The sequence below is a fragment of the Bombina bombina genome, chromosome 4 (assembly GCF_027579735.1).
Source record: "Bombina bombina isolate aBomBom1 chromosome 4, aBomBom1.pri, whole genome shotgun sequence".
Lineage (NCBI taxonomy): Eukaryota > Metazoa > Chordata > Amphibia > Anura > Bombinatoridae > Bombina > Bombina bombina.
In genome coordinates, this window is record NC_069502.1 from 979,076,526 (window position 1) to 979,102,754 (window position 26,229).

Sequence of the window (26,229 nt, forward strand, 5' to 3'; positions counted from 1 at the left end):
AATATTCTTATAAATTCACAGGTATATCTTGTACATTAGATGTTAAAAGAATAGCAACAGACAATGCATTATTACTGATGGACACATTCTCTGCATGCAAAAGTTTATCATGATAACTTATTACAAACCAGAGCTAAAGATATAATCTCCAAAACATTACAATAAATGAACTTAGCTTTGGTAGGACTGATATCAGTCAGCAGGATTCCAACAGTGTTTTCTGATACAGGAACAGTTTGAGACATCTTGTAAATGTAAGAGAAAAAACAACATATAAAGCAAAACTATCAATTTCCTTATATGGCAGTTTCAGGAATGGGGGAAAAAAATGCAAACAGCATAGCCCTCCGACATAGAAAAAAAGGCCAGAGGCAAAAGAAATGGGGTCTTAAATAATTAATATATTTGGCGCCAAGTATGACGCACAACAGAAAAATATTTTTTGGCGCCAAAGACGTCCAGAAACTGGACATTAGCGTCATAGATGACGCAACCTTGTGAAGGACTCGGCGTCAACTAAGACGCCGGAAATGACGAATTTGCGTCACAAGCGCAACTTTCGCGCCAAAAAAATCTTGCGCCAAGAATGACGCAATAAATTTTGGCATTTTGCCCCTCGCGAGCCCAATATAGCCCGCAATTTAAAAAAAAGTTAATTTGAAAAAGACTAAACCACAGGTAAGAAAAAAAAAAAAACTTAAAAATGCATTTCCCAGATATGAAACTAACAGTCTGCAAAAAAAGGAAATATACTGAAACCTGAATCATGGCAAATGTAAGTACAATACATATATTTAGAACTTTAAATAAAGTGCCAAACCATAGCTGAGAATGTCTTAATGAAACATACTTACCAAAAGACACCCATCCAGATATAGCAGATAGCCAAACCAGTACTGAAACGAGAATCAGTAGAGGTAATGGTATATAAGAGTATATCGTCGATCTGAAAAGGGAGGTAGGAGATGAATCTCTATGACCGATAACAGAGAACCTATGAAATAGATCCATGTTAGGAAGACCATTGCATTCAACAGGTGATACTCCCTTCACATCCCTCTGACATTCACTGTACTCAGAAGAATCAGGCTTCAAAAAAGCTGAGAAGCGCATATCAACGTAGAAATCTTAGCACAAACTTACTTCACCACCTCCATAGGAGGCAACATTTGTAAAACGAAATTGTGGGTGTGGTGAGGGGTGTATTTATAGGCATTTTGAGGTTTGGGAAACTTTGCCCCTCCTGGTAGGATTGTATATACCATACGTCACTAGCTCATAGACTCTTGTCAATTACATGAAAGAAAAGGAAAGACTGAACATCACATGATAAATTTGTTAAAAATGGATTATATAGAGCATGTAATTTTAAGACAAAATCATTTGCATTTTAAAATGTACGCTCTCTGTATCTTATTGAAAAATAATATGCAAATATCTGACACTATTGGGAGCTAAGTCTTGATAGTGGCAACGCATTTGTGTGCCTTCATTGCCTCACCAGATGTGTTCAGCTAGCTCCCAGTAACGTAATGCTGCTTTGGAGTGGACTTTAACCCCTACAGAATTTAAACACATAGTGGTCGATCATAAGCCTTTAAGAAATGTTTATTAAATAACAGATCTACAAAAAACACCTGAAACATTAAATGGTGAATTTTGTAGAAAAATTTAAAAAAACTTTTCTAAAAGATTGTGATATAGCCCATAGTTATATACAAGCAATAGTGCAATAATAAAATGCTCTAACATTTTTATATTCCTTTACGAAATGATCAAGTAATTAAACTACACATAAGCACTTACCAGGACATATAGTGGTAGACTTGGTGGATCCAACTGTACCTAATTAAAAAAAAAAAAAAAAAAAAAAAAAAAAAAAAAAAAAAAATTTTTAGTAAAAGTGAGAGGGAAAAACTATTATAGTAAAAGCTATCCGCATATAAAGCAGATTTTGAAAATGTCACTACCAAAAGTAGTTTTTAAGTGTAACTATTGGCTGGCAGGCTAACAACAAACATTAACGGGACAGTCAACCACTTAGGAAGTGCCTGCTAGATTTTTTTAGAGACACCACTGAGTACTTGTGAAAGTGAAGGGCATCCTACAGACTCCTTTAAATTAACATGGGGGAAAAAAATATATATTAGCCAATTTGAACTTATTTTTGGCAAACATTTTAGCCGGGTAAAAAAATCCATTGGTATAACCGTGCAATTCTGAAGAAATGCAACAAGTAACAGGCTGCAAATTATATCATGCTGGTTCAGCTACCTCACCTTTTTCCAGTTTATCCTCGGAAGTGTTAGCCAAGAGTGGAGCAGTGAGGACGTGCATGCAATGATTGTAAAAGAAGTTTAAGAACTCACTCTTCTCTGTTTTCTACAGTATGGGGGGGAAAAAAGTTATTAAACACAAATACATTTCACCACAATCATTTTTGCTACAGAGCATTTTCTTACATTAGCAGTCGCCAACATATTTTCTGGGTCAATCAGTGTCCGTAGAAGTCCCATTAGCTGAACTGCACCACCAAGTTCAGGGTCTGTGTCACAGATCATTTGCTCAATGACAACATTAATAAGAAGAATGTCCTAAGGGGAGAAACAAACAAATTAGTCTATGAAAGTCGCTTTGGCTTCTAAATACTTTGAAAAAGCATTCAACTTTAAATGTGACTATTTCCTCTCTCATGTACACTTGGTGAAAAAAGCTAAGAAAAAAATAAGCCAAGCAGACTACATGATTCAGCACTCATTAAAAAAAAATTATCAGATAAAAAACTGTTCTTGCATTGGTTCTTTAAAGGTTTTTCTCTCGCTTTTCATACACCATATAAACCACATTACATACGTGAAATTACTCAAAAATTAAATAGGTAAAAGCTAATCGATTAATGCAACATTCCAACTGATAAATAAAATAAAAAGGAAGGTCATCACTTACATCATCACTCTGCTGAGCTTCTTGCATTACAAACTCACGAACCATAGAAGGACTAAATTCTACCAGATAAGAAAATATATCTGTGGCAGCCGACCTGACCTGCAAGTCATCCATGCCCTGTAAAAATGCAGAATCATTTGAGCATTCATTATTCCCAGATTTTACTAATAATATGATTATATTAAACATAAAAAAGCACAAGCACAAAATCAATTCAAGGATAAAAATATATTAAAACACATGTAAAAATCTCATTTACTAGAAGCACAAAGTGCAGACATATAAAATGCCAGATTCTGGACAGTCAGAGTGTGTCACAGTCTGGAGTCTGATTGTAATCTTATCTGGATACAGCAAACGATCTCCTGGTACTGCGAACCTTAAAACTTCATAGTTGACTTTTGTTTTGCAACGATGGTGGTGAAATTTAGGACGTTGGGGAAGGGATCTTGGAGAGGGAGGAAGGTAGGATATCGAGGGGGGGTGGGGCAGCTACACTACAGAAAATGTGTTGGTAATAAAAAACTGGGTGCCAGTACCCAAGATGGTGGCAAATAGGTAGAGGTGGGGAGGGTTAGAGAGATGTATTGGGGGGGGGGGGGATCAGGGAGGTTGGGGGCTAAGAGGGGATCCAACACTGCAGAATCAAAAGGGGGGGGGTTAAAAAAAGAAATGAAAATGCTTTTTTTTTTCGTACTGGCAGACTTTCTGCCAGTACTTAAGATGGCAGTGACAATTGTGAGGTGTGGGAGGGAAGAGAGCTGTTTGAGGGAGGTCAGGGGGTGGGATGCGTCAGGTGGGAGGCCGATCTCTACACTAAAAGCTAAAATTAACCCTACAAGCTACTTAATTAACCCCCTCAATGCTGGGCATAATACAAGTTTGGTGCGCAGCGGCCTTATTACCAAAAAGCAATGCCAAAGCCATATATGTCTGCTATTTCTGAACAAAGGGTATCACAGAAGCTTTTACAACCATTTGTGCCATAATTGCACAAGCTGTTTGTAAATAAATTTCAGTGAGAATTTTTTTATCGCATTTGGTAGGGAAAAGGTGGCATGAAATACACCAAAATGGGCCTAGATCAATACTTTGGGTTCTCTACTACACTACAGCTCAAATTAACCCTACAAGCTCCCTAATTAACCCCTTCACTGTTGGGCATAATACATGTGTGGTGCGCAGCGGCATTTAGCGTACTTCTAATTGTCAAAAAGCAAGCACAAGCAGTTTGTAAATAATTTCAGTGAGAAACCTAAAGTTTGTGAAAAAGTGAACAATTTTTTATTTGAGCGCATTTTGCGGTGAAATGGTGGCATGAAATATACCAAAATGGGCCTAGATCAATACTTTGTATAAATAATAAATACATACATACATACGTGAAGGGTTATTCAGGGATTCCTGACAGAAATCAGTGTTCCAATGTAACTATCGCTAATTTAGAAAGTCCATTTTATGGCCAAAAAAACGGTATATAATGTGTAGAATGAGTAGGAGAAAAATTACAGCTGAACACAAACACTGCAGAAATATAAATATAGCCCTGGTCCCAAACGGTCAGAAAATGGAAAAGTGCTGTGGTCCTTAAAGGACCAGTCAACACTGTAGATTTGCATAATCAACAAATGCAAGATAAGACAATGCAATAGCACTTAGTCTGAACTTCAAATGAGTAGTAGATTTTTTTCTGATAATTTTAAGCTGTCTTTTTCCACTCCCCCTGTACCATGTGACAGCCATAAGCCATTCACAAAAGCACACACACTTATTCTTGCACATCCTCAGTAGGAGCTGGTGACTCAAAAACTTTAAATATAAAAATGACTGTGCACATTTTGTTAATGGAAGTAAATTGGAAAGTTGTTTAACCCCTTAATGACCACAATGTACCCTGTATGTCACTTGTCGTTAAGGGTTTTTCAGGACATAATAGCACAAGTCTAGCAAGAACATGCTATTAATGCCCTCCCTCCAGCAGGCTTTGTGGAATAGAGCAGTCTCAACGCTGGTGGCAAGACCGCACTATAAAACAATCAAGTCCCAAAAAAAGGCCAGCGACATACAGGGTACGTCGCTGGTCCTTAAGGGGTTAAAACTGCATGCTCTATCTGAATAATGAAAGTTTAATTTTGATTGAGTGTCCCTTTAAGGGTTTAAGTAACATTTAAAAAAATAAACATTCTAAAGTATTACACTGCCCTTACCCCAGCTACTTCATAATGCCACCCCTGTCTTTTTTTTCCTGTGGAGAACACTGGGGTTTGTGGAGATGGGTTATTTATTCTGTGCACTAATTATTTTCTGGTTGGAATTTCATAATGTTTTTTAAAAAAATGCTAATAAATTAACAATGTTTTGTACAAATTATAATACAGACAACATGCGCGCGCACACACACACTCTTATATTACAGTAGTGTGCAAATTAATTTGTTTTATTTTTTTACATTTTCAGATATTTTATTTCTGTAAACGTATGTACACTTATATTACCTATCATTAAGAAATTGTGTCCTCTTGCTGAAATTACCTCCTGAATACATTTTGGCATTGACTCTACCACCAAATATTTTTTACTTCATTATCGTTGAACTACACTTATAACTTTTTAATCAAGCGTTCTTTTGTTCAACAGTTCATTTTACCAAGATGTTTGTTTGGAATGCTCCACAAATTTTCAATTGGGTTTATGTCTGGAGAATTGCCAGGCCAATCAAGCACATTGATTTGTGTGTTCTAGCATGAACTTCTTGACAGCTTTTGAATTCTGGCCTGGGGTTCAGGTGGTGTTGAAAAATCCCTGCAAAGATATGCAGGATTGGTACAACTCTCTCCAAGATTTCAAATGTAATTTGATGAATTTATCATACCATTAATTGGAACTAGGCTCCTAGTACCACTTGCTGTGAAAAAACAAACACACCAAAACATCAGTTTAGTGTCTGTTGGAGATGCATAGCTTTTATTGGTTCAAAATTCCTTCATATGACACTTTGGTTTGTAACCTTGAACAACAAAATGTGGCTCATCAGGGGTCCAGCCCAGGCCAAATGTTTTTTCTTTATGTTAGAGGTCAACATATGCTTTTTTTATTGGCTCTCTCGCATTCTGTCCAGCTTCAAGAAGCCTATTCCGTACAGTTGAAGCATCAATGTCAATTCCAGAAGTCAAATCTCTCTGAAGGTCCTTGCTAGATTTTGTTGGGTGAATTTTACTGTTCCAGAGTAGAATTGTATTAGTTCTAGGGGTGGTTTTTCCACATCTTCCATTCCCTATTCAAGGCAACGATCCTAAATCGTTGTGTACCCTAAGGATTCTGAAAATTCTAGTTTTCCCCACACCGAAGGCAGAAAAAAAATCTCGCAGTCACAGATGTGCTATGTTTGAGAGCAATACTTTTTGTCTGTTTCCGTGGAGTGATGCCCATTTTCACATAAACAAGAACAAAACATATCCCACAGAGAGCACAAAAACTAACATGCACCTGGTACAGACACCAGTCCTCATCTGAAGTCGCTATCCTTTGTCTAAAACCAGATAAATCAGTTTGAGCTAGTCCATGTCAGACTCCAACAGATCATGGCAGTTAAAACCAGTTTGAGCCAATACCTTTCAACCACCTTAAAAATCTGTGAGAATATGAGCTTGTCCCAATTAGTTTGCACACTACTGTATATAAAATAGGAAAAAAAATGTTGGTGCCGTAAGCATCGTAGTTGACACACAAATCCTAAATATTAAACATTGGCAAATTAGAGACATGGTGGAATTTGACAAAATCCAAAAGTACTAACCATCACAATTTCCAGGGCAGGAAGAATTCCTAGGTTTGCCAAAGTTTTGAAAAATGCATCTCTATTCTGTGGCTGTAATGTCTGAGAAAACGCACAGAACTCCTTAAAAAAGTTCACCTAAAACAATACCACAAAATGTTAATATGCAGCCAAAATGCACATGCGATAATAATGTAAATACATTAGAAGAAAAAAAAAAAAAAAAACATACCAGTTCTCGTCTCTTGTCATCATCTGTAGCTTCATCTGTTAATTGTGCAAAAACTTCAGATAAAAACTTTTCATCTTCCTGTAGTAAAATAAATACATTAAAAGATGAATAAGCAGCCTTTTCACAAACCCATACAAAAGCTTAGAAAAAAATTCCTTAAAATTCTTAAAAAATCCAAAAAAATAAAAAAAATGTCAGCATCAAAACTATGTATACAAGATATTCACTTTACATGTTTTTAAATGCATAAATCAATCCTATATGACTATACCCCTTTTATTGGAAATAAAAAAAAAACATTCAATTTTAAATAACTTTCTAATTTACTTCTATCAAACTTTAAGTTGCATGGTCTGTCTGAATTACAAAAACATAATTTATGCTTACCTGATAAATTTATTTCTCTTGTAGTGTAGTCAGTCCATGGGTCATCCATTACTTATGGAATATATCTCTTCGTAACAGGAAGCTGCAAGAGGATCACCCAAGCAGAGCTGCTATATAGCTCCTCCCCTCACATGTCATATTCAGTCATTCGACCAAAGCAGACGAGAAAGGAGAAACCATAGGGTGCAGTGGTGACTGTAGTTTAATTAAAATTTAGGTCTGCCTTAAAGACAGGGCGGGCCGTGGACTGACTACACTACAAGAGAAATAAATTTATCAGGTAAGCATAAATTATGTTTTCTCTTGTTAAGTGTAGTTAGTCCACGGGTCATCCATTACTTATGGAATACCAATACCAAAGCTAAAGTACACGGATGAAGGGAGGGACAAGGCAGGAACATTAAACAGAAGGAACCACTGCCTGAAGTACCTTTCTCCCAAAAATAGCCTCCGAAGAAGCAAAAGTGTCAAATTTGTAAAATTTTGAAAAGGTGTGAAGCGAAGACCAAGTCGCAGCCTTGCAAATCTGTTCAACAGAGGCCTCATTTTTAAAGGCCCAGGTGGAAGCCACAGCTCTAGTAGAATGAGCTGTAATCCTTTCAGGAGGCTGTTGTCCAGCAGTCTCATAGGCTAAACGTATTATGCTACGAAGCCAAAAAGAGAGAGAGGTAGCCGAAGCCTTTTGACCTCTTCTCTGTCCAGAGTAAACGACAAACAGGGAAGAAGTTTGACGAAAATCTTTAGTTGCCTGCAAATAGAACTTTAGGGCACGGACTACGTCCAAATTATGCAAAAGTCGTTCCTTCTTTGAAGAAGGGTTAGGACACAGTGATGGAACAACAATCTCTTGATTGATATTCCTGTTAGTAACTACCTTAGGTAAGAACCCAGGTTTAGTATGCAGAACTACCTTGTCTGAATGAAAAATCAGATAAGGAGAATCACAATGTAAGGCAGATAACTCAGAGACTCTTCGAGCCGAGGAAATAGCCATCAAAAACAAAACCTTCCAGGATAACAGCTTGATATCAATGGAATGAAGGGGTTCAAATGGAACGCCTTGAAGAACATTAAGAACTATGTTTAAGCTCCACGGCGGAGCAACAGTCTTAAACACAGGCTTAATCCTAGTTAAAGCCTGACAAAAAGCCTGAACGTCTGGAACTTCAGCCAGACGTTTGTGTAGAAGAATAGACAGAGCAGAAATCTGTCCCTTTAACGAACTAGCAGATAAGCCCTTTTCTAAACCCTCTTGTAGAAAGGACAATATCCTAGGAATCCTAACCTTACTCCATGAGTAACTCTTGGATTCGCACCAATATAAATATTTACGCCATATCTTATGGTAAATTTTTCTGGTAACAGGCTTCCTAGCCTGTATTAAGGTATCAATAACCGACTCCGAGAAGCCACGCTTTGATAGAATCAAGCGTTCAATCTCCATGCAGTCAGCCTCAGAGAAATTAGATTTGGATGGTTGAAAGGACCCTGAATTAGAAGGTCCTGTCTCAGAGGCAGAGACCACGGTGGACAGGACGACATGTCCACTAGGTCTGCATACCAGGTCCTGCGTGGCCACGCAGGCGCTATCAGAATCACCTAAGCTATCTCCTGGTTGATCTTGGCAATCAAACGAGGAAGCATCGAGAATGGTGGAAACACATAAGCCATGTTGAAGACCCAAGGGGCTGTCAGAGCATCTATCAGCACCGCTCCCGGGTCCCTGGACCTGGATCCGTAACAAGGAAGTTTGGCGTTCTGGCGAGACGCCATGAGATCCAGATCTGGTTTGCCCCAACGAAGAATCAGTTGAGCAAAGACCTCCGGATGAAGTTCCCACTCCCCCGGATGAAAAGTCTGGCGACTTAGAAAATCCGCCTCCCAGTTCTCTACGCCTGGGATGTAAATCGCTGACAGGTGGCAAGAGTGAGACTCTGCCCAGCGAATTATCTTTGAGACTTCCAACATCGCTAGGGAACTCCTGGTTCCCCCTTGATGGTTGATGTAAGCCACAGTCGTGATGTTGTCCGACTGAAATCTGATGAACCTCAGAGTTGCTAACTGAGGCCAAGCTAGGAGAGCATTGAATATTGCTCTTAATTCCAGAATATTTATTGGGAGGAGTTTCTCCTCCTGAGTCCATAATCCCTGAGCTTTCAGGGAGTTCCAGACTGCGCCCCAGCCTAGAAGGCTGGCGTCTGTTGTTACAATCGTCCAATCTGGCCTGCGAAAGGTCATCCCCTTGGACAGATGTGGCCGAGAGAGCCACCATAGAAGAGAATCTCTGGTCTCTTGATCCAGACTTAGGGGGGACAAATCTGAGTAATCCCCGTTCCACTGACTTAGCATGCACAATTGCAGCGGTCTGAGATGCAGGCGCACAAATGGTACTATGTCCATTGCCGCTACCATTAAGCCGATTACTTCCATGCACTGAGCTACTGACGGGTGTGGAATGGAATGAAGGACACGGCAAGCATTTAGAAGTTTTAATAACCTGGCCTCCGTCAGGTAAATTTTCATCTCTACAGAATCTATAAGAGTCCCTAGAAAGGGAACTCTTGTAAGTGGTAATAGAGAACTCTTTTCCACGTTCACCTTCCACCCATGCGACCTCAGAAATACCAGAACTATCTCTGTATGAGACTTGGCAGTTTGAAAACTTGACGCTTGTATCAGAATGTCGTCTAGGTACGGAGTCACCGCTATGCCTCGCGGTCTTAGTACCGCCAGAAGTGAGCCCAGAACTTTTGTAAAGATTCTTGGAGCCATAGCTAATCCGAAGGGAAGAGCTACAAACTGGTAATGCCTGTCTAGGAAAGCAAATCTTAGGTACCGATAATGATCCTTGTGAATCGGTATGTGAAGGTAGGCATCCTTTAAATCCACTGTGGTCATGTACTGACCCTCTTGGATCATGGGAAGGATGGTTCGAATAGTTTCCATTTTGAATGATGGAACTCTTAGAAATTTGTTTAGGATTTTTAAGTCCAAGATTGGTCTGAAGGTTCCCTCTTTCTTGGGCACCACAAATAGATTTGAATAGAATCCCTGCCCGTGTTCCGTCCGCGGAACTGGGTGGATCACCCCCATTAGTAAAAGGTCTTGTACACAGCATAGAAACGCCTCTTTCTTTATTTGGTTTGCTGATAACCTTGAAAGATGAAATCTCCCTCGTCGAGGAGAAGTTTTGAAGTCCAGGAGATATCCCTGAGATATGATCTCCAACGCCCAGGGATCCTGGACATCTCTTGCCCAAGCCTGGGCGAAGAGAGAAAGTCTGCCCCCCACTAGATCCGTTTCCGGATAGGGGGCCCTCTCTTCATGCTGTCTTGGAGGCAGCAGCATGTTTCTTGGCCTGCTTGCCCTTGTTCCAGGACTGGTTAACTTTCCAGCCCTGCCTGTAACGAGCAACAGCTCCTTCCTGTTTTGGAGCGGAGGAAGTTGATGCTGCTCCAGCCTTGAAGTTACGAAAGGCACGAAAATTAGACTGTTTGGCCTTTGATTTGGCCCTGTCCTGAGGTAGAGCATGGCCCTTACCTCCCGTAATGTCAGCTATAATTTCTTTCAAGCCGGGCCCGAATAAGGTCTGCCCTTTGAAAGGAATATTAAGCAATTTAGATTTAGAAGTCACGTCCGCTGACCAGGATTTAAGCCATAGCGCTCTGCGCGCTTGGATGGCGAATCCGGAGTTCTTAGCCGTAAGTTTGGTTAAATGTACGACGGCATCAGAAACAAATGCGTTAGCTAGCTTAAGTGCTTTAAGCTTGTTCCTAATATCATCCAATGGAGCTGTGCGAATGGCCTCTTCCAGAGACTCAAACCAGAATGCCGCCGCAGCAGTGACAGGCACAATGCATGCAAGGGGCTGTAAGATAAAACCTTGTTGAACAAACATTTTCTTAAGGTAACCCTCTAATTTCTTATCCATTGGATCTGAAAAGGCACAACTATCCTCCACCGGGATAGTGGTACGCTTAGCTAAAGTAGAAACTGCTCCCTCCACCTTAGGGACCGTCTGCCATAAGTCTCGTGTGGTGGCGTCTATTGGAAACATTTTCCTAAATATGGGAGGAGGGGAAAAGGGCACACCAGGTCTATCCCACTCCTTGCTAATAATCTCTGTAAGCCTTTTAGGTATAGGAAACACGTCAGTACACACCGGTACCGCATAGTATCTATCCAACCTACATAATTTTTCTGGAATTGCAACCGTGTTACAATCATTCAGAGCCGCTAATACCTCCCCTAACAATATGCGGAGGTTCTCAAGCTTAAATTTAAAATTAGAAATCTCTGAATCCAGTCTCCCTGGATCAGATCCGTCACCCACAGAATGAAGCTCTCCGTCTTCACGTTATGCAAACTGTGACGCAGTATCTGACATGGCTCTCACCTCATCCGCGCGCTCTGTCCTTAACCCAGAGCTATCACGCTTGCCTCTTAATTCTGGCAATTTAGATAATACTTCTGTCATAACAGTAGCCATGTCTTGCAAAGTGATTTGTAAGGGCCTCCCTGATGTACTTGGCGCCACAAAATCACGCACCTCCTGAGCGGGAGGCGAAGGTACTGACACGTGAGGAGAGTTAGTCGGCATAACTTCCCCCTCGTTGTCTGGTGATAATTTCTTTACATGTAAAGATTGACTTTTATTTAAAGTAGCATCAATGCAATTAGTACATAAATTTCTATTGGGCTCCACATTGGCCTTTAAACATAGTGAACAAAGAAATTCATCTGAGTCAGACATGTTTAAACAGACTAGCAATGAGACTAGCAAGCTTGGAAATACTTTTCTAAATAAATTTACAAGCAATATAAAAAACGCTACTGTGCCTTTAAGAAGCACAAAAAGCTGTCACAGTTGAAATAACAATGAACCAAAATAGTTATAGCAACCAATTTTTCACAGTAAATGTATTAAGTTAGCAAAGGATTGCACCCACCAGCAAATGGATGATTAACCCCTTAATACCCAAAAACGGATAACATTTAATAATTAACGTTTTTCTCACAGTCAAAACACACTGTCACAGGTCTGCTGTGACTGATTACCTCCCTCAAAATGAATTTTGAAGACCCCTGAGCTCTCTAGAGACGATCTGGATCATGGAGGATGAAGTAGACAGATTGTGACTTAATTTTTACTGCGCAAAAAAGCGCTAAAATAGGCCCCTCCCACTCATATTACAACAGTGGGGAAGCTCAGAAAACTGTTTCTATGCAGAAAACAAAGATGGCCATGTGGTAAAAATCATGCCCCAATAAGTTTCATCACCAAGTACCTCACAAAAAACGATTAACATGCCAGTAAACGTTTTAAACATACATTTGAAAAGTTATGAAGTGTTATTAATAAGCCTGCTACCAGTCGCTTTTACTGCAGTTAAGGCTCATACATTATTTCAGTATTAACAGTATTTTCAGTCAATTCCATTCCTTAGAAAAATACATTCAGTGTACACACACTCATCAGCCTAATACCAGTCGCTATCACTGCATTTAAGGCTGAACTTACTTTACATTGGTATCAGCAGTATTTTCTCAGTCAATTCCATTCCTCAGAAAAATAATTACTGCACATACCTCATTTGCAGGGGGGGCCTGCATGCTATTCCCCTTCTCTGAAGTTACCTCACTCCTCAGATGAGAACAGCCAGTGGATCTTAGTTACGTCTGCTAAGATAATAGAAAACGCAGGCAGATTCTTCTTCTAATGCTGCCTGAGAATAAACAGCACACTCCGGTGCTATTTAAAATAACAAACTTTTGATTGTAGAAATAAACGAAGTTAAAAAAACACCACAGACCTCTCACAGCGACCTATCTAGTTAGGCTGCAAGATAATGACTGAATATGACATGTGAGGGGAGGAGCTATATAGCAGCTCTGCTGGGTGATCCTCTTGCAGCTTCCTGTTAGGAAGAGATATATTCCATAAGTAATGGATGACCCGTGGACTGACTACACTTAACAAGAGAAATACATTTTTGGGGTTTCATATTCCTTTAAATATAAACGCCTGGCCACCTCTGCCAATACCCATACACTAGTCTAGAACCTTCTGATAATGTATTACTGGTGAGTGTTCAGGGGATTAAATTAGTTTTTTTTTCTTCCTAGAACATTTGTAGCATAATGTAGTGCCTTTTTCCATGTGCATTTGAATTGGCAATCCAATGACATATCCCTATACAGCCAACTTGTTTCTTGTTGCCCTTCTGCACCTGAGAGAGGAAGAAGCAGTGGGCATACCACAACCCCCCCAGGAGTACCATGGTCATCCTCCCGGACTTCATAGGACAAATAACATGAGCCTTACACACTGAAACTCATTTTGGTCAGATTTACACATCAAGTCACTGTGGAGCACTGCTTTACACAACCTTTAGAGCTCGATTTGTGAAGCCCTTCTCCTTCCTTTAACTGCAGGTTCTCACAAGAGAACCTGCAGTCACGATTTATCAAGCAGCGGTCATCAGACTGCTGCTTCCCTACCGTCTTCTTCACCTCTTAGGAGAATTTCAATCACCACGGTCTCGCCTCGACCAGGCTCCTGCCTGCGCGTGATTGGCTGTGTGCGCAGGATTTATGTGAGTGTACAATAGCGCTCGTGTGCAATGATAAATTCTGGCAATGGATTGCAGCTATCCAGGGGAGAGCTGGGGCGGACAGGAGCTAATATGTACACCCCTGTCTGCCCTTGATTGATAAACAGAGCCCTTAATGGCAACCTCTTACATTTAAAGGGGCATTAAACAAAAAATGTCAATCATGAATATGAGAAAATACTATATAAAATATGTGGAAAGCATGTTTTACATATCCACACTTTGTTAGTTCCTGGTTGCTAATTGACTGGTAAGGACCCTACTTGTAAACAACGGCATGCCTACAAACATAAAAATAGGGAAGTACTTTATTTTGTTATGAAAACCGCAGCACAGGAAGTATGAGGGAAGACAATCATCCTATCTACATAGGCGAAAGGAAACATTAAAAAATATATAGCATACACAACAGACTGCAAAATGTGAAACTAACATTTCAGCGAAATTAAATATATACAAAACTTTTTTTTTATCATCATTAGCAACAGGTGATAAATTATGGTTATGTATATGCAGTTTAAATTCAACTTAGTAGGAAATGCATGTTGTATACTTAGGTCACCTCACAGGTAGTGAATGTTTTTAAGAGTACACAAACTGGCAATAGTCTTTATTTAAAGTGAAAGTAAAGTCAGTGGTAGCGCTATTCAGAATTCAAAACTACATTCAAAATAAAAGGATGTATAATTCATCATTTTCTAACGTTTGTTTTTTTAAATACCTTTTTTTCCTTATCCCTTTTGCACAATTCTCTCTGCGTTCCTCCACCCGCGTTAAAAAAAAAAAAAATCCTGTTATAGTGATGAATGGATCGGTATCCAACCGACTGGTTCCCCCATTGGTGTCTCGGGCACCAAGAAAAAAGCGCACGGTTTGTAATACGCATGCAGCTAACTCAGAGCTCATTCTGTCTCTCAAAGCGTGTTCATGCTAGCCGCATGCACATTACCAAAAGGTAATCCCCTACTTTGGTCAGATGGTTAGTCTTTGGGGAATCCCGCAATGCAGACACTGTTCATACAATCTATGCTGAAATACTAAACAATGAATCAAGTGCTTCATTGTTCGTATGTATCTCAGCGTAGATCATAATACTGAGAATGCGCAACATTTTCGTTGTTGGGTACGAGCGCGCATCCTTACACAAATGAAGGGTCTGACCGTTGATCAGTTTATACAGCATAAACCTGGAAGAAAGCAAGGGGGCGGAGGAACAGACTGCATAATGCGATCTGTAAAAGTATTATCTAAATATACTTTAACTTTTCCAAAAAAAAAAAAGTTAGCGACTTAAATAGTTAATAGGCAGGTTAACTATTGCTCGATTCTAGTGCACCTACATTTACTTTCACTTTAAATAAAAAAAAAATGGCATAAGAATTTTTTAATTTATTTTAAAGGACCCCTCACTGCAGTAGAACTGCATAATTAACAAGTGCATACTAAAAAAAAAGACCATTATTTACTACCTACTCAATGTTTTTTCTGACATTTATTTTTTCTCCCATTTCACGGCCCCCTGCATCATGTGACAGACATCAGCCAATCACAGACTAGTATAAGTATACCCTGTGAGCTTGTGCACATGCCCAGTAGGATCTTCTTCCTCAGAAAGTGAATATAATAAGACTGTGCAAAATTTGATAATAAAAGTAAATTGGAAAGCGTCTTAAAACTGATGCTCTTTCTGAATCCTAAAAGGTTACTTTGACTTTAAAGGGACATTGGAGAAATTAACATTGATTTATAAACAGGTTTAAGAAATGGATGATTAACGATTTACTGCATTTACAGTGTGGATTCATAAGAAACAAAAAAAAAAAAACTAAAACAGATTCATTTTTTTCTTTTAAATACAGTAATAAAAGCATAATTGTTGAAACATAGTAAAGTTTCATAACAGAAAGAAAATAAAAACAAAGTGCAGTCAAGGGAACCAAACTGTTTGGTTATTCACCCTAAAGCAGAATGGCAGCGAATTTGTTATGAGTGGCCCGACAAGAACACTTAAGCCAAAAAAAATGCAAACCCACGCTAAAAATAAAAAACAATTGTTACCTTAACCTCTTCACACCCTTAGGACGTTCCATGCCATCATAACAGCACTGGGCTTTAAACGCCTTAAAGATGGCATGGAATGCCCTAGCTTTTTTGGCGTCCTGCAGCCTCCCCCTTTTGTTTTATGGGAAATTAGAATGGGGGGGGGGGCCTAGCATTGTAGGCAGTCCCCCATGACCTGATCCCAGCCTTGAAATCACACGATCGCATGATTTCATTATTCAAGTAAGTGTTTACATTGGAGAGTTAGAGATTGTTCTATTTTCAGAGCTACATTATATAGATTATGAAAAGGGAGCACAATAAATAATGAAACAACTTTGCAATGTATATTTATGTATAATTAAACATTTTATATAAAATCTCAAGGTGTTTACTGTCCCTTTAACTGCTGAGCATTTGCTAGAAGCTGTTTTTAGATGGTGCTCATATGTAGGTCCTACTGTAGGTTATTTTCAGTGAGAAACCCCCACATATTATATTTTTTTTCCAGGAGACCCAGCAGATTCAAACTACACCAATATTTTATGTATATATCATGATGTGTAAGAAACCTGCAACAAAAGTGTGAAAAATGCATTTTTGAAAATAAACAAAGGTTATAAACTGTGTGGGTTTGCATTCCCCCCCAATAAACATATAAACATAAATAAGCTCAGGGCCAGACTGGAAAATCAGACCGGCACCAGCAATCCTTCCCAGCCAATAGCCCAGGTTGCGACCATTCACCCCCCACGGCACTACTTACAAATCAGTCATAGTTCATACTTTGTGCACGAAGCGTGGCCGCGGCCTGCAGCTCGGCTCCCACCTCTCACTGCTCAGAGCACACGCATCATTCCCCACTCCTTGTGGTGCGGTGATAATGTTGAGCAGAGCAGCCGGCCATTTTTGTAAAATATGAGCGATGTGCACACAAAGCAGCGGGTCGTTCTGCGACACCAGCTGGGCACATTTATTCACGCAAGGTAACCATTACCACCACAAAGTGATCACCAGGCTATTAAAACATAGGGGCTTAGGGACTTTAAAACAAGGGGTCTTGGCAGTCTCTAGGCCTAAGCTTTGTTTAAAGGGACATAAAACCCATTTTTTTCCTTTCACAATTTAGATAGAATATGCAATTTTAAAAATGATTTACTGCTTTCAGAGGTCATTGTAGCCACCCTGTACTGTTCCCTAATTCCTGGTGGCCTAGGGCTCCGGCATCGCCTGGCATTAATAAACATGCATTTATTTGCTCAGAAGCTCATAGGAGTCCCTATGTGCAGACCAAAGTTAAATAACAATACCAAAATGCCCTTATTTATAATCAGGATAACTCCTTTTTACAACTTTTGAGGGAAAACATTTATTACTGAAAAATAAATTAATTAAAATTGAAGTTAACAGTTTTTGTTACCAGGTTACTTGCACAACATGATATATACATTGTATAAATGGTAGTTTGAATCTGCTGGGTCTCTTTAAAAAAAATAAAAAAATAATATATAGGATATATGTGTGGGTTTCCGACTGAAAAATGGTCTAAAGATCAGCACAGGGGTAGAAATGGCTCAGCAGTTAGACTGCAGAGACAGGCACACAACGTAACCTGACCTCCCGAGCATGTGCACATGCCAACACTTAGCCCCAGGGAAAATAACCACACCCTGAAAAGAACTCTCATGGTAACTGTATAAACCCAGGAGCAGCAGTGTTCATGTCTTTTAAAGTGCCTCCTTCATAAAACCCACATTTCTTTCCTGTAATTGGCAAGAGTCCATGAGCTAGTGACGTATAGGATATACAATCCTACCAGGAGGGGCAAAGTTTCCCAAACCTCAAAATGCCTATAAATACACCCCTCATTACATCCACAATTCAATTTACAAACTTTGCCTCCTATGGAGGTGGTGAAGTAAGTTTGTGCTAAGATTTCTACGTTGATATGCGCTTCTCAGCATTTTTGAAACCCGATTCCTCTCAGAGTACAGCGAATGTCAGAAGGATGTGAAGGGAGTATCACCTATTGAATACAACGGTTTTCCTCTATTTCATAGGTTCTCTGTTATCGGTCGTAGAGATTCATCTCCTACCTCCCTTTTCAGATCGACAATATACTCTCATATTCCATTACCTCTACTGATACTGTTTCAGTACTGGTTTGGCTATCTACTATACGTGGGTGGGTGTCTTCAGGTAAGTATGTTTTAATTACTTAAGACACTCAGCTATGGTTTGGCACTTTACATATTTATATAAAGTTTTAAATATATGTATTGTACTTATATTTGCCATGATTCAGGTTTCAGTATATTTCCTTTTGCAGACTGTCAGTTTCATATCTGGGAAATGCATTTTTTTAGAAATTTATTTCTTACCTGGGGTGTAGTCTTTTTTCAATTGACTGTCATTTTTCTAAATCGCGGGCAGAATTAGGCTCGAGAGGGCGCAAAATGCTAAAGGTTTATTGCGTCTTTCTTGGCGCAAGATTTTTTTGGGCGCGAAGTTACGTTCATTGACGCAAAATCATCATTTCCAGCGTCTTAGTTAACGCCGGGTCCTTTCACAAGGTTGTGTCATCTATAACGCGAGTGTGTCGTTTCCGGACGTTTTTGGAGCCAAAAAATATATATATTTTTCTGTTTGTTGCGAGTCATACTTGCTGCCAAATATTTTCATTATTTTAGACCCCATTCCTATTTGCCTCTTTCTATGTCAGGGGGCTATTCTGTTTGCATTTTTCCCATTCCTGAAACTGCCATATAAGGAAATTGATCATTTTGCTTTATATGTTGTTTTTTTCTCTTACATTTGCAAGATGTCTCAATCTGTTCCTGTCTCAGAATTCACTGATGGATCCCTGCTGCCTGATAACAGTTCTACCAAAGCTAAGTGCATTTGTTGTAAACTTGTGGAGATTATACCTCCAGCTGTGGTTTGTAATAGTCGTCATGATGAACTTTTACATGCAGATAATGCATCCATCAGTAGTAGTTCATTACCTGTTGCTGTTCCCTCAACATCTAATGCACAAGATATACCTGTAAAAGTAAAATAATTTATTTCTGATTCTATTCAGAAGGCTTTGTCTGCCATTCCACCTTCTAATAAACGTAAAAGGTCTTTTGAAACTTCTCATAAGGTTGATGAAATTTCAAAAATGACCAGTAACATACTGAATTATCCTTCTCTGATGAGGATCTGATTCAGAAGATCCTGCCTCAGATATTGACACTGATAAATCCTCTTATTTAAATTGGAGTATATTCGTTCTTTGTTAAAAGGAGCGTTTATTACATTGGATATGGAGGAAACTAGTCCTCTTGATATTAAAACTAGTAAACGTTTAAATTCTGTTTATAAACCTCCTGTAGTTATCCCAGAGGTTTTTCCAGTTCCTGATGCTATTTCTGATATGATTTCTAAGGAATGGAATAAGCCTGGTACTTCTTTTATTACTTCTTCAAGGTTTAAAAAAATGGTATCCTTTGCAAGCAGTTAGATTGGAGTTTTGGGAAAAGATCCCCAAAGTTGATGGGGCTCTCTCTACTCTTGCTAAACGTACTACTATTCCTACGGAAGATAGTACTTCTTTTAAAGATCCTTTAGATAGGAAACTTCTTTGGCCTGCAATTTCTTTGGCTGATGGTGCGCTAAAGTATCCAACCAAAAAGTTGAAGCAGCTGCAACAAGTATCGGATCATGATTTGTCTAGCATTGTTAAGTTGATTCAACATGCTAATAATTTCATTTGTGATGCCATTTTTGATATCAAAATTGATGTTAAAACTATGTCTTTAGCTATTTTAGCTAGAAGAGCTTTGTGGCTCAAATCTTGGAATGCTGATATGACTTCTAAGTCCAGATTGCTATCTCTTTCTTTCCAAGGAAATAAATTATTTGGTTCTCAGTTGGATTCAATAATTTCAAATGTTACTGGGGGGGAAGGGAGTTTTTTTTGCCTCAGTATAAAAAAACCTAAAGGGTAAATCTAAAGCTTTTAACCGTTTTCGTTACTTTCGTCAAAATAATGAACAGAAACCTAATACTTACCCAAGGAATCTGCTTCCAATTGGAAGCCTTCTTCAAATTGGAATAAATCCAAGCCATGTAAGAGATCATTCCAGCTCAGCTGGTAGGGGGCAGATTAAAAATGTTCAAAGATGTTTGGATCAATTAGTTCCAAAATCATTGGACTCAGAGTATTGTCTCTCAGGGGTACAGAATAGGATTCAGAGTAAGACCGCCTGTAAGAAGATTTTTTTTCTCACGCATTCCGGTAAACCCAGTAAAGGCTCAGACTTTTGTGAAGTGTGTTTCAGACCTGGAGTTATCAGGGGTAATCATGCCAGTTCCGTTTCAGGAACAGGGTCTGGGATTTTATTCAAATCTTTTCATTGTCACAAAGAAAGAGAATTCATTCAGACCAGTTTTGGATCTAAAGATTTTGAATCGATATGTAAGAGTACCAACTTTCAAAATGATGACTTATAAGGACTATTCTGCCTTTTGTTCAGCAAGGGCATTATATGTCCACAATAGACTTACAGGATGCATATCTTCATATTCCGATTCATCCAGTTCATTTTCAGTTCCTGAGATTCTCTTTTCTAGACAAGCATTACCAATTTGTTGCTCTTCCTTTTGGCCTAGCGACAGCTCCAAGAATCTTTTCAAAGGTTCTAGGTGTCCTACGCTCTGTAATCAGAGAGCGGGGTATTGCGGTTTTTCCTTATTTGTACAATATCTTGGTACTCACTCAGTCTTTACGTTCTGCAGAATATCACACAAATGAACTAGTGTTTCTTCGAAGACATGGTTGGAGGATCAATTTACCAAAAAGTTCTTTGATTCCTCAGACAAGGGTAACCTTTTTAGGTTTCCAGTTAGATTCAGTGTTTAAGACTTGTCTCTAACAGACAAGAGACATTTGAAATTGGTTGCAGCCTGCCGGAACCTTCAGTCTCAGTCATTCCCTTCAGTAGCTATGTGCATGGAAGTTTTAGGTCTCATGACTGCAGCATCGGACGCGATCCCCTTTGCTCGTTTTCATACGAGACCTCTCCAGCTTTGTATGCTGAAACAATGGTGCAGGGATTATACAAGGATATCACAATTAATATCCTTAAATCCCAATTTTCGACTTTCTCTGACTTGGTGGTTAGATCACCATTGTATAATTTTAGGGGCCTCTTTCGTCCGTCCAACCTGGACTGTGACCACAACAGATGCAGTCTTTCAGGTTGGGGAGCCGTTTGGGGATCTTTGAAATCTCAAGAGGCGAGATTACCAATCAATATTTTGGATCTTGGATACTTGTTTGGGCGGAATCCAGCTCCTGTCTAATTTCTGTGGTTCATATCCCAGGTATAGACAATTGGAAAGCGGATTATCTCAGTCGTCAGACTTTACATCAGTGATAATGGTCTCTCCAGCCAGATGTGTTTTCTCAAATTGTTCAGATGTGGGGGCTTCCAGAAAAAGATCTGATGGCATCTCATCTAAAACAAAAACCTTCCCAGGTACCTGTCCAAGTGCAAGGATCCTCAGGCGGAAGCATTGACAACTTCCTGCTTATATTTTCCCGCCTCTAGTTCTTCTTCCAAGAGTGATCTCCAAGATCATCATGAAGCAATCGTTTGTGCTGCTGGTAGCCCCAGCATGTCCTCACAGGTTTTGGTATGCGGATCTTGTCCGGATGTCCAGTTGCCAACCTTGGCCACTTCCACTAAGGTCAGACCTATCTCAAGGTCCATTTTTACATCAGGATCTCAAATCATTAAAGGGAAACTCAGGTCAAATTAAACTTTAGTGATTCATATAGAGCATGCATTTAAACAACTTTCCAATTTACATCCATTAAAAAAAAAAGTGCAGTCTTTTTATATTTACACTTTTTGAGTCACCAGCTCCTACTGAGCATGTACAAGAATTCACAGAATATACGTATATGCATTTGTGATTGGCTGATTGCTGTCACATGGTACATAACTTTAAAATGTGTTAGAAAAAAATCTAATACTTATTTGAAGTTCAGGCTAAGTGCTATTGCATTGTCTTTTAATCATTCATTTGTTGATTTAGCAAATCTGTTGTATTGACTGGTCCTTTAAATTTGAAGGTATGGAGATTGAACGCTTAGTGCTTACTCAGAGGTTTCTCTGACTCAGTGATTAATACTATGTTGCAGGCTCGTAAATCTGTTTCTAGAAAGATTTATTATCGAGTTTGGAAGACTTACATTTCATGGTGTTCCTCTCAAATTCTCTTGGCATTCTTTTAGAATTTTACAGTTTCTTCAGGATGGTTTGGATAAAGGTTTGTCTGCAAGTTCCTTGAAAGGACAAATCTCTGCTCTGTTTTATTTCACAGAAAGATTGCTAAACTTCTGATATTCATTGTTTTGTGCAGGCTTTGGTTCGTATCAAGTCTGTCATTAAATCACTCTCCTCCCTGGAGTCTTAATTTAGTTTTGAAGGCTTTACAGGCTCCTCCTTTTGAGCATATGCATTTTTTGGACATTAAACTACTTTCTTGGAAAGTGTTGTTTCTTTTGGCCATCTCTTTTGCTAGAAGAGTTTCTGAATTATCCGCTCTCTCTTGTGAATCTCATTTTCTGATTTTTCATCAGGATAAGGCGGTTTTGCGGACTTCATTTAAATTCTTACCTAAGGTTGTGAATTCTAATAACATTAATAGATAAATTGTTTTCCCTTCCCTATGTCCTAATCCTAAGAATTCTTTGGAGAGATCCTTACATTCTTTGGATGTGGTAAGAGCTTTGAAATATGTTGAAGCTACTAAAGATTTCAGGAAGACTTCTAGTCTATTTGTTATCTTTTCTGGTTCTAGGAAAGGTCAGAAGGCTTCTGCTGTTTCCTTGGCTTCGTGGTTAAAGTTTTTGATTCATCAAGCTTATTTGGAGTCGGGTCAAGCCCCGCCTCAGAGAATTACAGCTCATTCTACTAGATCAGTCTCTACTGCTTGGGCTTTTAAGAATGAAGCTTCAGTTGATCAGATTTGCAAAGTAGCAACTTGGTCTTCTTTGCATACATTTACTAAATTATACCGTTTTGATGTATTTGTTTCTTCAGAAGCAGTTTTTGGTAGAAATGTTCTTCAGGCAGCTGTTTGTTTGATTCTTCTGCTTTTGATTTAAGTTTTTTCACTTTCATTTATGAGAATACACTTATTTGGGTTGTGGATTAATTTTTTTTAACGAAAAATGGCTGTTTTTATTTTTATCCCTCCCCCCTCTCTAGTGACTCTTGCGTGGAGTTCCATATTTTGGGTATTGCTATCCCAATACGTCACTAGCTCATGGACTCTTGCCAATTACATGAAAGAAAACATAATTTATGTAAGAACTTACCTGATAAATTAATTTCTTTCATATTGGCAGGAGTCCATGAGGCCCACCCTTTTATGGTGGTTATGATTTTTTTGTATAAAGCACAATTATTTCCAAATTCCTTTGTTGATGCTTTTTACTCCTTTATCACCCCACTACTTGGCTATTCATTAAACTGAATTGTGGGTGTGGTGAGGGGTGTATTTATAGGCATTTTGAGGTTTGGGAAACTGTGCCCCTCCTGGTAGGATTGTATATCCCATACGTCACTAGCTCATGGACTCTTGCCAATATGAAAAATGAATTTATCAGGTAAGTTCTTACATAAATTATGTTTTTTTTCTTTTTGCCACCAATCAGCAAGCACTACCCAGGATCTGAACAAAAAAAAAACAAAAAAAAAACAAAAAAAAAAAAAAAAAAAAAAATCGGGCCGGCTCTTAAACTTACATTCCTGCTTTTCAAATAAAGATACCAAGAAAAAGAAAATTTAATAGGAGTAAATTAGAAAGTTGCTTAAAATTCTGTTCTTCATATATCCCTTTACTTTCATGATTCAGATAGAGCATGCAATTTTAACCAACTTTCCAATTCACTTCCATTATCTAAATGTGCACAATTTGTGATTGGCTGAAAGCTGTTCCGATGCAGCGGGATGAAAAATTTAAACTAACTTTGAATTTCAAATGAATAGTAGATTTATTTTTTTCTGACAAATTTTCAAAACAGTGATTTTGCTTTCTCTTATTATACATTTATGGTTTGTTATTCAACTGTCTTTAGTTGGCCTTTAACCCCTTCCCGCCATTAGGACACTGCGCTATCCTTAAGTCTCTGCAGCTTTCTAAATGGGATCAGGGACGGCGGGCGTGCCTAGCATCATAGGCAATCCCTGTTGACCAGATCCCATCATTGAAATCAAACAAATGCATGAATGATAGTGTGACATAAGCGACATATCAATATTTGTGTGATATACTTGTTAAGGATGGTGGTGTTTTTCTGTCCATCTCCCTAGAGGCTGGAGGGGTTTCACATGGCTAGTATAAGCACGGACAACTAGAAGATAATATATAATCAGCTAAGCTTTTCTTAAATATACAAATCAGCTAGGTTGTTTTTAATTACACAATGGCCAAAAATTATAAAAAAAGATGGCACTGGCATTGGAGGGTATACTACATTTGCCGGACATCTTATTCTTAAAAAGGACCAGTAAATACAGTAGATTTGCAGAATCAAAATGCATGATAAAAAGACAATGCAATAGCAATGTAATTTTCAAAGTTATGTTTATTTCCACTCCTCCAGTATAAGGTCAGTCATTAAAGAGACAGTATACACTCATTTTCATATAACTGCATGTAATAGACACTACTATAAAGAATAATAATATCTACCGAAACTGATATAAAAATCCAGTATAAAACCGTTTAAAAAAATAAATTTACTTAGAAGCTCAGTTTAGCTCTGTTGAAAAGGCAGTTGGAAAGCCCACTGCAAGTGGGAAATAAGACACTCCCCCCCCCCCTTCTTTTGCAAATGAAAAGACCCTTTACACAAACAGGAGCAAGCTGGAGTAGGTAGCTTACGGTATTCTCAAAACTTTGGGGCTTGGTTATGAGTCTGAAAATCAGAGCAATGTTATTTTAAAAAAAAAAAAAAAAAAAAAAAAAAAAACACTTTATGGGCTATATAAATAGATCTACAAAACATTTATGCAAAGAAAAAAAAAATATAGTGTATAATGTCCCTTTAATGCATATACGTATATTCTGTGAATTATTGCACATGCTCAGTAGGAGCTGGTGTCTCAAAGTTTAAATATGAAAATTATAAAAATACTGTGCACATTTTGTTAATGGAAGCATATTGGAAAGTTGTTTAAAAATTGCATGATTTATCTGAATCATGAAAGTTAAATTTTGACTTTAGTTTCCCTTTAACTATGAGAACTATGAGTAGAGATATGCTCTTACAAAGTTTCTCTTATTTAACCTGATTGGAGCTTTCCACTCTCTTTACAGCCCTTCCAAAAACCTAGGGCTGAAACTCTGCTGCTTGAACAATGTCCATACAGACTAACCTGGAAATCACAGGGCTAAATAGTTAAAAGGAAAAGTATACTATAAAATAGTTTTTCCCTTAATTTGTTACCAATTACTTTTTTTACCAGCCACAGAGTATAAAATATATGACATTTGCTCTTTTTAAGGTTTGTGTATATGAATTAGCCGACTGTTTTGAAGCCACAACCTAATACAATGGGTTGAGCTTGTAGGTATAATCCGATCTCATCACTTTACCCCATTGTGTAAATATACCTGCTTCTTTTTCTTATATCTGTCCATAAACCAATCACCAATACTTGGAGCGAACAATGTAAATTTAACATTGTATCACCTTATCTCTTATATAACCCACTGGGAGTGGGTATTTCTTCTACTGGCTGTGTAAATACAGCTTGGCCTGAAAGCCAAAAAAAACTTTCAGGATGGGTGGGGATACCACAGGCTAAATAAACTAATTCAAATGCCAATATAAGGGTAATGGAAACACTTGTAAACAATTTAATACAGTCCAGCAGGTAAAGTGGATAATTGGAAACAAATTAAAGGGGAGACATTTTTTGAGTAAACTGTCCCTTTAAAGTTAAAATTAAATGTAAAAATTAAACTTTCATGATCCAGATAGAACATGCAATTTTACACTCCTTTCCAATTTACTTATATTATCAAATTTACTTTGTTCTCTTGGTATCCTTTATTGAGAAGTAAATATAGGTAGGCTCTTAAGAGCTGAGGAGTGTGCATATGTCTTTAGTACTCTATAACAGAAGTGTTTTGCAACTTTTGTAACTGTTATTCAGTATCGCAAAACA

General features: G+C 38.5%; 1 protein-coding gene across 2 annotated transcripts in view; it reads right to left on the reverse strand.

The window, feature by feature from the left end:
- The window catches only part of PPP4R3B (protein phosphatase 4 regulatory subunit 3B), a 100,774-nt gene that overhangs the window by 50,757 nt on the left and 23,788 nt on the right, over positions 1-26,229 (reverse strand). The window contains exons 5-10 of one of the 2 annotated variants that reach the window (XM_053712021.1): positions 6,954-7,031; positions 6,743-6,859; positions 2,947-3,063; positions 2,463-2,594; positions 2,280-2,382; positions 1,807-1,839 (exon numbers count right to left, since the gene is read on the reverse strand). In XM_053712021.1, the coding sequence (XP_053567996.1) occupies positions 1,807-1,839; positions 2,280-2,382; positions 2,463-2,594; positions 2,947-3,063; positions 6,743-6,859; positions 6,954-7,031 (580 nt within the window). Of the gene's footprint in view, positions 1-1,806; positions 1,846-2,279; positions 2,383-2,462; positions 2,595-2,946; positions 3,064-6,742; positions 6,860-6,953; positions 7,032-26,229 lie in introns of both variants that reach the window. The other variant, XM_053712020.1, reaches the window with a different exon arrangement.